Source organism: Xenopus tropicalis, chromosome 4 (assembly GCF_000004195.4).
Source record: "Xenopus tropicalis strain Nigerian chromosome 4, UCB_Xtro_10.0, whole genome shotgun sequence".
NCBI classification, from domain to species: Eukaryota; Metazoa; Chordata; class Amphibia; order Anura; family Pipidae; genus Xenopus; species Xenopus tropicalis.
Window position 1 is genome coordinate 97,139,129 of NC_030680.2, and position 12,141 is coordinate 97,151,269.

General features: G+C 37.6%; 1 protein-coding gene across 1 annotated transcript in view; it reads right to left on the minus strand.

Moving 5' to 3' along the window:
* Nucleotides 1-250: 250 nt before the first annotated feature.
* Nucleotides 251-12,141, minus strand: part of lrp8 (LDL receptor related protein 8) — a 77,159-nt gene continuing 65,268 nt past the window's right edge. The window contains exons 13-19 of the mRNA XM_004914015.4: nt 11,607-11,746; nt 10,790-10,931; nt 9,368-9,520; nt 8,637-8,885; nt 7,758-7,826; nt 6,095-6,273; nt 251-4,152 (exon numbers count right to left, since the gene is read on the minus strand). Coding sequence (XP_004914072.1) covers nt 4,114-4,152; nt 6,095-6,273; nt 7,758-7,826; nt 8,637-8,885; nt 9,368-9,520; nt 10,790-10,931; nt 11,607-11,746 — 971 coding nt within the window. The 3' untranslated portion in view covers nt 251-4,113. The remainder of the gene's footprint in view (nt 4,153-6,094; nt 6,274-7,757; nt 7,827-8,636; nt 8,886-9,367; nt 9,521-10,789; nt 10,932-11,606; nt 11,747-12,141) is intronic.

Below are 12,141 nucleotides of genomic sequence, written 5' to 3' on the forward strand. Positions count from 1 at the left end.
GGCAGGTTATATATAGACATTATGGTTGAACGTGATGGACGTATGTCTTTTTTCAACCAAACTTACTATGTTACTATGTAAGTATGCTGGTGGAGAAAACATCCCATGTGCCATCAGCCTTAGGGTAGGGCCCTGGAAATAAACCAAGACGAAGTCTGTCTCTTATGTTTTGTGCTGAATGTAATGCAAACACACCAATCTTTTCATACAGCACAACGGGAGATGTTTTGAACAGAAACACAATACACTCTGCAGAATAAAAAAAATTTATTTTCTTGTCTAAGTAGAAATGGATCATTGTTTTACAAGTAAAAAATGAGGGTTAAGACATTGTATGTATTTACAAAAAAAGGTATCATTCACCCCCTACCTCAGGCCACAGCTCAGTGTAAATGTTATATTAACAAACTGAGGGTTGCTAAATAAGGAGACCACCTATTAACCCTGAAAAGCATCCACGCCAGAGATGTGGGCTGACATGACCTGCATTCTGATGATGCAAAACTCTACCAGGCAAAAGAAGGGACACAAGGAGGCTAATTTGCCAGCTGGTATACCCAAAATGGGTATAAACATATGGATTTTTAGCCAGAGCAGAGACTTAGGTCTAGAACACTTAACTAATATTTCAGCCAATAGCTCTAGCGTGGACACTTCAAGGTAAATTGGTGTCCTTTAAATGTATTTTCTGTAACAAGTGAGATTCTAAAAGAGAATGATCTTTCAGTGCCCCTAATCTACTTGTAGAGAGACATCCATAAACGGTAGGAAGGAATCAGATATTGTAAAAAATGCCAGAACCCAATATTTCAACCATTGTTTAAAAAATATGAACACCTTTGGTTGAGTGTACCTATGTTGGTTAGAAGAGTATAAAGTGCCCTCGTACAATGCCAGGCCAGCCTGCACAACATTCACTCACCTATATACATGTATTTAGTAAGAGTATATATGTATGCACATGTACAAGAATGTTAAACACATAATTGATGTATGTGTACACCATTCACATATTCTAACTAAGCCTACTAAGATATACACACACCAGTGTACGGTAAAAATCTTGTGCTGTTTGTACCAAAACCCCTATAAAGTCTGAGTAGCTTTGCACTGGAAGCCCTCTAGCGTGGAAGGGTTGTTTTCTGATGTTTGATTGAATGAAGCGTCTTGTTCACCAACCAACAGGTCTCTGAAAATATTAAGGAAACGAAAACACAAGCAAACAAGTAACACATAAAATTATAAATACTGAAAGGGGTAAACTGTAACGGCAACCTCTTTCATTCTGCTTACTTTATACCAGAAAAATATCCTTCCAGACAGTAGCAACAAACCCTTCAGTCTAGAGAGTGACGTGTCTGCTGCTTTATGGCTTTAAATTATTATCCTGATAAGGGAGTATTTATTACTCAACAGTAACGCAACAGTTCAATGGTATTATAGATCTACAGCCTCCTTCATCTATCACCAGTCAGTAGGGGCTTGGGGTTTTACAAAATATGATTGGAAAAACTTTCAAACCACCACCTGGAAGAGGTGGTTTTTTTGCGAATGAAATAAGTCGGCACCAGGTCAGAATGGGCAAATATATAAGGAGAATAAAGCAATTTTCATTTTAAAATCCAACGGTACTATATGCCTCCCTGTTACATTACAGTTCTCATTCTCCAGTTTCTAATATTTTAAATTATAACGAACATACAGTGTTCACCAAAAGAATTACTATTTGTTAAAAAGATACTGTTTCCATCACACGTGATGCTATTTGTTGCATTTGTTTGGGTGCTAACTAGACTGCACCAGGTTACCGGTATAGGCATGAAAATTCCCTATAAAGAATCACGTGACATCCTGGTGAAATACTGAAAGCATGTCTTCCCTTTGTATTTGGGAAATAAAACCAGTAAGAAGTGAATACCTAATTATTTTTCATTCGCTTTTACACCCTAATGTCTATAAAAGCTTTACTGGCTCAGTTTGCAGTTTTGGCTTGTCAGAGCTTGTACTGTCTCAGGCTTTATTACATGCCATAAGTTGTTCCACAGTGATATAATCCTTATACAAGGAGATGGACATGAGCGGGAGTCTTATATCACAGGTGGGCAGGGACAACCGAACAGAGCAGTAAATGGAAAACTCCATAGCATATCTTTCTTTGTTTTGTCTTATAGCATGAACAGCGAGGTAGCATACAACTATACCGGTACAGATATACCTCATGTACAATGCAGAGTTTAGCAGAAAAATTATGGTTATGGTGGTCTTTAAATTGGTAACATATAGCTGTATTAGGTCGAATAAATAGGGATTGTGGTTTTGTACAATTACAATCTCTCTGCTAATGAGGCACAAAACAAATACATCAATATTTTGGAGCAATTATCAGAGGCAGTTTTTAAGGGTTTTTCCCTCAACACAATATAGAAATAAACTATGGATTTTTTTTAAATCATATTTCCTATACAAGATCTGTTACAGGTGCATGAAGCATTCCTTTTTGGCATCTTCACAGATGTCTGTGGATCCCCCCACAGACAACAATAATATGGGGCATTTGCTATAAGTACAGGTGTAAGACCTGTTATCCTGAATGTTTAGGACCTAGGGATTTGCGGATAAGGGATCTTTCAGTAATTTGAATCTCCATACCATAAGTGTACTAAAAAATCATTTAAACATTTATTAAACCCAATAGGAGTGTTTTTCTATAAGGATTAATTATAGAAAAGTTATAATTACTATAATAATGAATTATATTTATTATATCTTAGTTGGGATCCAGTACAAGGTACTGTTTTATTGCTACAGAGAAAAACTCACTTTAGTGGAATAAGTCAATAAAGCTGTACCCACTCTAATGTAGAAAAAGCAATGTTCCATGCACACAGTAAGCTATGCCTTTGTATCATTTTCAATAGTTTGTTGAGATCATAGATGGTACATTTTCTCTGTAGGCCTCAGTTATACTAGACACTAACGTGTAGGAGTTTAGTTCTTTTGTTCCATTTAGTTGAAAGTAAACATTTTTATACTATGACTATGCAAGTGAACTGAAATTAGACTGTGAATTGCATAGGGTAAATAGACTCATCATGTTCTAGTAGAAATCAATAGAAGTCTTTGCATCCGTGTAACGTGACCCACTGACTGAATTTGGTCTGGCCAAACTGAATTGCAACCTAGTGTAAATCATAATCTAGTTTATGCCAGATAAACTTTCTAGCAAAATAAAAACACTTCACATCTAGTACCGATCTGTGCATTTCTGAAATTGTTTTCTGTTTTTCTATACTTGATTCCTAAAATATATTTCTATGTGAAGGATGATGTCATAATAATGAGGAGAGGAACTTATAGAATAGGTAGTTAGAACAAATAAGACATTTCCATCTGACAGGGGCCAGGCTAGCAAATCCAAATTTTCTGTTCTGTGGTCGTAAGCCAAACATAGAAATTCAAAACATACAGAAAAAATAAATACTCTGATCCATATTTACAGAACATAAGCCTTCACCCACCCTTACACAAAGCCATCCAGCTCTAGGTTAATAAATATACTACAAAAGTTTATGTTTCATTATTGATTCAAATATTTAGCTGATGGAGAACCACAAAGTTTCGTTAAGGTATGTACAAAATTATCTATAAATATATCTTAAAATGGTACGTTGCCCTGGGAGGCTTTTATATACACCGAGATCAAGGACTACCTCCGCCTGAATCAAGTAAAAATCTGTATAAAAGATTATACATAGAAACCCTCGCATCCTTTGGATGTCTGAAAAATTATATATTTGTGGTTTTCCATCATCAGAATAAATAAGAAAAGATCTGTCATGTTCTTAGAAGGCAGAAAGGATTAGTTTCAGCAGTGCACATAACGTGTCACCAGCCTCACGGCACTACGTGTAACCAGGATCCACAGACATTCCTCACAGAGTATATTACATGATCTGGGAAAGTCCAAAAGAGCTCTATGTAGCAAACTACCTGTGATACCTCTTTCAACCTGCTTGCACCATAGTGTTACAGTGTTTTTAGTTACATAGCATCAGAAACAGCTGCTTAAGTGCAGAATTTGAAAAAGGAGTAGGAGTGGGGCATCCTCAATCTTCAAGGTAAACCATCATCTTCCAGGCTTAATGCAACTCTCTGCCGAAGAAATGAAATACACGTAAGTATTCTAGTAAATATATGCATGTATGACCAATATCTGTGACATGAAAATATTTGCATTTCAATGTGTGGTTACCAAGAAAAAACAGTTGCTGCATTAAACTTGTAGCAGCTTTTTGCTGATAGGGCTGATATTTTAACCTCTTAATTAGTGATGTGTGGGTTGACAAATAGTTGACCTGCACCTGACCCAAATATGTTGTGTGAGTGTTGGCCTGAGCCTGCCTGGTTTTGGACCAGTCTGCACGTCACTATTCTTTGGTAAGAAGCTTCCCAGTAGAAGGCCCTTTTACTGGATGGCATTTAAAAGAGGAATTATAGCATAATTAATAACCCCTCCTGTCTTGTAGGCAGTAACAAATAATTTATAATAAAATTATCTACTGATGCATGGGTCAGGAGGAAATTCAAAAGAGGCTTAAAGTAAATAAAGGTGCAAGACCGGATGGTATTTATCCCATCCCTGTCTTGTCTAAAAAAGGCCATTGACTCAAGGGATGAAAACATAATTTTGCCTCTTTATAGGTCTCTGGTAAGGTCGCACTTTGAGTATGCAGTGCAGTTTTGGGCTCCAGTCCTTAAAGATATTAATGAGCTGGAGGGAGTGCAGAGATTAAACTAGTAAAGGAGATGGAAGATTTAAGCTATGAGGTTAGATTGTCAAGGTTGGGTTTGTTTTCTCTGGAAAAGGGGCTTGTGAGGAGACATGATTACTCTGTTCAAGTACATTAGAGAGGATTATAGACAGACAAGGGATGCTGTTTTTCCCATAAAAGGGACTAGTTCACCAGAGGCCACACCTTTAAATTAGAGGATCGGAACTTTCATTTGAAGCAGGGTAGGTGGTTTATAAAGACACACAGAGCTACTAGTAGCAGCTACTTCCCATGGCTACAAAACAGACAATGCTTATCATTTACTGATAATTTTCTCTACGTGTATTTTAGCCAAGGCAGTTCTAAGTACTGTCTATGGCAGGGTATTTTCTGGCATTTAGTAGCCATGACAATAGCTTCTGCTAGTTAGCGCTTTGTGTTTTTGTCCAGTGAGGGCAGTGAGGTATTTTCAAGGCAGGGTATTTTCTGGCATTTAGTAGATGTGAAAAGTAGCTACTACTAGTAGCTCCATGTGTCTTTACCCTTGGGGCTTGGATGATTTCTTGAACAAGCATAATTATCCAAGGCTGTTGTGATACTAAAATCTACAATTAGTATTGATTTTGTTATTATATAGTTTGTGAGTGCATAGATAAGTCAAAATAGGTTTATATGTGTGTGCTGGGTTCACTTGGAAGGGTTGCACTTGATGGACTTTAGTCTTTTTTCAACCCAACTAAACTATGTAAACTATGTAACTAATTAGATATATCAGCTGGTTTTAATTAGCACCAAACATCTTTAAAAAAGACCACTTTACTGGAACTCCCTAAAGATCCTCCTTGGTCCCTGTTTCAAATGAGGGGTGGGCATGTCCTAATGGTCCCTGCCAGAAGCACAGTAAAAGGGGGATAGCCAATCACAGCGCTGTAGTCACACAAGAAAAGACAGGCTTCAGTTACCTATCAGGTCCACCCAGCTGCTGATTGGTTCCATCACGGCGAGTAGGGTTTTGGCTGAAAATTTCAATAAATCAAGCCAAAACACTTCTTTTCTCAGCATATTTCTCCTATATTTAGAGGAGTATAATGCACTGGTACAGTCTTGATTTTCACACAATATGCCTCCTTTAAGAAATAATAAGTGGTGTATATTTGATCTTACTAATTTATGTTTAAATGTTAGAGTCTTGTTACTTGCGCTAAGAAGCCCTTTACATTCGAGGTAACACTGCAGGGTAGTTTTTCTTGTTATTTTATAGGCTGCCATCAAGTTTTAATGCTGTCAAAAGGTTCATGGCCGGGGACTGCCTGTGTACTCACTGCTGGATAAACATGCCCAATTTGTGCTGTTCTTCCAATGTGGATCTCGTCTTCCTCCTCCTCCTCGTCTTCTGTGGTTTTACGGTAAACAGGGTTATCAAAGTTCATACTCTTTGTGTTTTTTCGTTTCCAGTTTCTCCAAATAAGATATCCCAAAAGACACAGAAGGGCAAGTACAGCTGAAAAAATGATGGTAGTTTGTGAGGGAATACTGAAAGACAAAGGAAACTAGCGATTCTGGCTTAAAGAGGCACCAAGGCAAACTCAAAATCAATGACCTCCTACCACACACACACACACATGTAAGACATTTCCAAACTGCATTTTTTACCCAGACAGAAAAACCACATTCTGTTTAGTATGAAGATCTGGCAAGGGAAAGAATTCAAAGTGACGAAAGAAAAAAAGGTGAATGTAAACAATGTGACAAGTGTAAATGTGCAAAAATTGTTAAAAACTCTAATGTAGAACTTCAGCATCTAAAAGCTAGTGAGTTCATGTAAAAGTCAATGGAAGTTGTTGCAAAAGTTAAGTGACTTTTTCAATTCAAATTTTTACATTTTGTAGACCTAATGTTTTAAATTAGAATTTAAATTTGGTGCATTTGAGTTTTTTCATGGTTTAATTTGAGTTTTTTTATATATATGAATAAAAAATTAATTCACAAATCAAAACATTGCTAAATAAGTCTCCTTGTGTATTGATTGCTCAAGTGACCAAAGGGTAGAATAGCTGTAAATGACAGGATTGTACATTATGACTAAAACATAGAAGTGGGGAGGGGGAGGCACATTTTCAGTATGAAGGGGGATGTGTTGAGTCACAGAATAGACAAGACCCCTCATGGAGGTACATTTAAAGGATGTCAAAGTAGGGGAAAATGATCAAATACAGTGCTGTCCAACTTATTACATCTGATGGGCCAATAACTTCTCATACATCATGTTTGAGGGCCAGATTATTTTAAAATGATGATGTCAAACAATGAAGTCCATGGAGCCCTAGAGCAAACTGGGGGCCATAAAAATCCTTTGGAGGGCGACATTTAGCCCCTACTCCTCCAGTTCGACAGCCCTGGTCTAATACAACTGCCCATTTAAAGGAGAAGGAAAGGCTAGTAAAGAGTTAATCTCAAGCTGCAGGCATACCTTCAGTTGTCTCAATAGTGCCCTTAAGTCTTCCCATATTTCACCTGTTCAGAAGATTAGAAGCCAAATAGGAAGAAAAAACACTGAGCTCTGTAAAGAAAGTTCCCATAATGTCTCACTCCTGCACAGACACCCAGACCAAGTGAACATGCTCAGTTAGTAAGACTATGAGTCAGTTTCCTGCTGATTGGCTCAGATCCACATTCCTAAGGGGGGGGTGTGTGAGTTCTTAGCATTCTTGAGGGAGGGGGGAGCAGGAGAGAGCAGAGAACAGAAAGCTGCGTGCCTGTGGCACAGGAATTACAGACACAGGAAATCTTTTTTCAGAGAAGTCAGTGCAGCGTTTCTGTGAGTGCTTATGGCTGAATTTACATAGACCTTTCTGATAAAGCTTAATTAGTTTTTACCTTTCTTTCTCCGTTAATCAAGTAAGAAAGAGGATATTACTTATACAATAGCATAGTAACATAAAATAGCATGTATTATGGGGTGAGGTCTGTATTTAAATATCTCACCAAGAGGAACAGCAACTCCAATCACTGCTGCAGTCAATGTGGAACTGAGGTCAGAATCTGAGTTTCCATCTAAAAAAAAAAAAAAAGAAAAGAAAAGGTGTATTGTGGTACAAATAAACAAAAGATAAAGATATTTAAATTATTAATGTAAAAACACATCAGATTATCTGTCTAGAAAAATCAAAAAATAACTTCAATCTACCACCATCCATAACAAAGCATTTAGGGCACAATGATACAATAAAGGGGAACTAGATCTCCAACAGCACCATCCAGATTACAAAAGACAACCCTACTCTAAGGTACTTGATCAGAGGCAAACCTGTGCAGTAGGGTTAACCTGTAGGATTAGGAGAAGGGATCTTTGCAGGGACCATATACTTTAAAAATAATTTTCGTTCTCTTTTATTGGATTCAGTCATATTGTGTGCACTAAATATACCGTATATAGTGAGTTTGCCCCTAAGCTCAGGTAACCGATATATGTGATCAGCAAAAACATCAGAAACTACTTGTATGATCTTAACTGCTAAATGGCTGTGGTGGTTTTGGGCTGGTAAAGAAGCCCAAGACGTGTAAAAAGAGGTGTAAAAGTGTCTTTTATTGGGCACTGTCACACATTTTCACATACTGAGGGAGCAGTATTTTTGTACTCATAAAAATATTTGCTCTTCTCCTTGTATAATAAATGCTGATAAATATTAGATTATAACCCAAACCACATTGTCATTCTATGTCCCGATTTATGTGAATGTCTCCTCTATTAAAAATGCAGTCTGAGTCTGCTGAGAGTGACAGTCCAGTAATAAGGGAGCACATCAAACATAAAAATGTCAATCTCTAAGACTTCTCTGCCTGATATCACACTCATTCTCTTACAGGTCAGAGACAAGCTGCTGTTTCCTGTGTTCTTGTTTCTAGCATCTCTGTCCCTGGACAAAGAGGAATTTTGGTGAGTGTTGGTCAGACTGGAATAATTTAGAGATATCTCAGTAGTAGCAGCAGTAGTAGTAGTAGTGTAAGATGAGGTGGGAAGAGCAGAAGTGGTCATCTCAGCTGTTGTACTGGCTTCTGGGTGGTGGATGGCATTTGTTACATCAGCTAAAGGTTTTGAAGTTGCAACAGTGACTATAAAGGAAAGAAAAAATATGTAAGTATATTTTAATGTTTCAGCACGTTTTCAATCTACCACATTCTTGCCAAAAATATGATCAATACACTATTATTTAGTATAATTTTTTGGACAGTGAAAATATATAATTGTACAGAAAACTTTGTGTTGGTGCAGGTGGATCGATTGTCCCATACCTCCATCTGCGCCAGTTTTCAGCACCTCTCTCTTTACCTTATCCAGTAGCAGGGTAATTACCCTTCACCCTCTAATTCTTAACTGAGCTTCTGTACACCTTGTATTCCTTAAGCTTTTGTTCTATGTTTTTCCATATGGCCAGCTCTTTCCTTATTGTGCTCCTCCCTCATATTCCCACCCCATAAAGAATTCTATTCCTCTCCACACTGACTGGGCCTGTTTGCTCAATGAATTTATTGGACAGGTTTCTATCACTCACTGCACAGTGCCAAAAATGCTTTTTTTTTTTTTTCTCACTTACCTTTTTCACAACTTCTCATGTCTGGCCCCAGTGCAATGCCATCTGGACAGGCACATGTGTATTTTGGTGAGTGAGCAGAGATTTGGGGAGCCGGAAGGCACAGATACTCACAGCCGCCATTTGGGAGAGAACCCTGGTTGCAAGCATTTACGGCTGCACAAAAGAGATAGTAAATTATTATTATATTTATATAAGATTAAGATTATACTTAGTATTATCTGTCTGCCAGTATGCTAAAGTCTACCTTGCTTCTGCCATTGGAACAGTGAATTTCTAGTCTCATTCTATTAGGACATTATTGCCAAAGTCATAAAATACATACTTATAACAGAAATGAAAGCAAAATGACATGGAAGGCTATTTCTATTGTGAATGGGTTTTTTTCAACTTAGTATAACAAGTGTCACAAAAATTTACTTAAAAATAAAACAACTTACAACAAAACCTAAAAAAGACTGCTAAATATTCATATAACCTTCATAAAACAGTAGGTTATTTGCCTAAAAAATTTACATTTTTACATGTTGTCAGTGAGTTTTATCCAACTTCTCAAAACACTGATTCCAGCACTGCATGTTAAAGGACATTTCAACCCCCCAACCAAAAATTTTAGCAGAGAAAAGCCTTGGAGTTTCTCTCACTACAGAGCTGGGTAACTCCCTCTCCCCCCTCCCTTCAGAATCTCCTTGTCTGCCTGGCGTGGTGCACATGCACAGTTCCAAACCGTTTTAATGAGAATGCGCAGTTGAGATGGATCTCTTCTCTACACAGCAGATGACTGACCTCTTTAACCACACCCACAGTCAATCCTCCAATGAGCTGATCGCATAGGCAGTTGCTATACTAACTCTGCCTTTGTAAACAAGAGCTCTCTGCTACCTCTCTTGGAACACGTTCTTCTGACTGCAGGCAGGAAAGTTTAACCTTTTCACTGCTGAATCTGATCTGCAGGCACTTTATAAGTGAGTGTTGCAAGCTTAAACAGTGTTTGCTGAAATACTTAAGCAATGTACACTTCATTCCTGTTTAATTTTATTATTGTTTAAAACAGTTTAATTTTAAGGAAAAAGCTGTCTGTACAGCTTTGTTTAAAAAAGAAGCTTGAAAAAAAAAATCCTTGAAGAGGTCAGGCAGGAGGGGCATGCTCATTTGTAACATACATGCACACTCTTGATGGCGTCACCCAGCAAAATGTTCGCCGGGTGACACACAAAATGGAGCAGAAAAGAATGCGGCGGTGCAGGCTGTAGGAGGAGATTGAGGGAGCAGCACTTATGCGGTTGAGGTGGGGGTAAGGCACCCTATCCATTAGAAGTGAAATTAAAATTAGGGTTGACATCTCCTTTAAGTTTGTGCTGGATGCTCACAGGCCTACTTACTGTATACATAAGCAATGAATGAACAGTAAGGCAGACTACTGACCTTTGGGTTGTTTGAGCTGATGAACTACTACAATATCATGTGGGTTATTCAGGTTGTCTGCAAGGATCGAAATCTCATGACCAGTTAGTCTGTTTGCACTGAAGATTGCTTCATTCTCCAAATCAGTCCAAAAAATTTTGTCCTAGTGAAGAGAGAAACAATTCAAATAAAAAATAAAGCAGCGCCAAATAGAAATTATATAATAATAACAAGTGTATGACTAAAAATACATAAAGACATAAAAAAACAAGGGCTGAGAAGCTTTCCAGTTTACAGTTTGGGCACCCACTGAATAGTGAGCTGCAGAGAGTAAGCAAGCATCGAGTAGAAGTGAGTGAGATAACATGAGATGAGTGAAATCATTAGTGACCTAGAAATATTAGAAACAAGTTGGAGCAAAACAGCAGGCAATAGGCACAGAAAAGAGGAATGGATATGAGAGGGGTTACAAATCATTTCCCAAAATTTCATCCATTTAAAATGGAAATTAGCACAGAATTTTGTACCTTGAAATAATTTGGAAGCCTATATTTTATTACAGAAGTGGAACTAAATAATAATATCAGCATATTCTGAAAGCTATATTTTTCCTAGATAAACTAAAAGTTCCCCCTGGAAATGAAAGAAAACAAAATATTCAAAAATTGCCTGGCAGTTAAATGGTTGAAGGGATCTGATTGTAAAAGCTTACAGTCTAAACGCATTTGTGCACATTTCCATGCCTGCATTTGTTATTGTTTAAAAATATATAATTTTGCAATTTCTGATGCACTTGTAAAGAAGTTAAGTCAGTGCTGAAATTCTCTCATAAGCTCACCTCAAATACTGCAAGACCAAATGGATGACTCAGACTGTCCTCTGAGGATATCAGAAGCTTTCTATTGAAGCCATTGAAGTCCACACTTGACAAAGTATGAAGCTTGGAGTCCACCCAATACAGCCGGCAGCCAAGCACATCTATAGGAAACAGGGAGAGGAGGGAACACTGAGCAAATGGGATTGTGGCTTGTAAACACTGTGCAACAAGAGCAGAGAAATGTGACTGTAATGACAAGAAGCAGAGACCCCAGAGTCTGAATCCTAGTAAATCACTGATAATAAAGCCAATTTAGAATAATTCAGAATAAATGTAGCCAATTTAGAATAGTAAAGATACAAAAGCATTGCCTGTTTTATCCTGAAACCTAAAGCATAGCTATCATCAGGAAAAGTTGTTAAAATTTTATAAAAGGAGATTGCTCAGGCAGGACATCTCTATGCACAAAAAAATGGATGTTTTCACACAAACTTTTTAGGCACACCCAAAATTTTGTGTCCGTACACAGCTGGACATTATTGGTGTTTTTATGGAC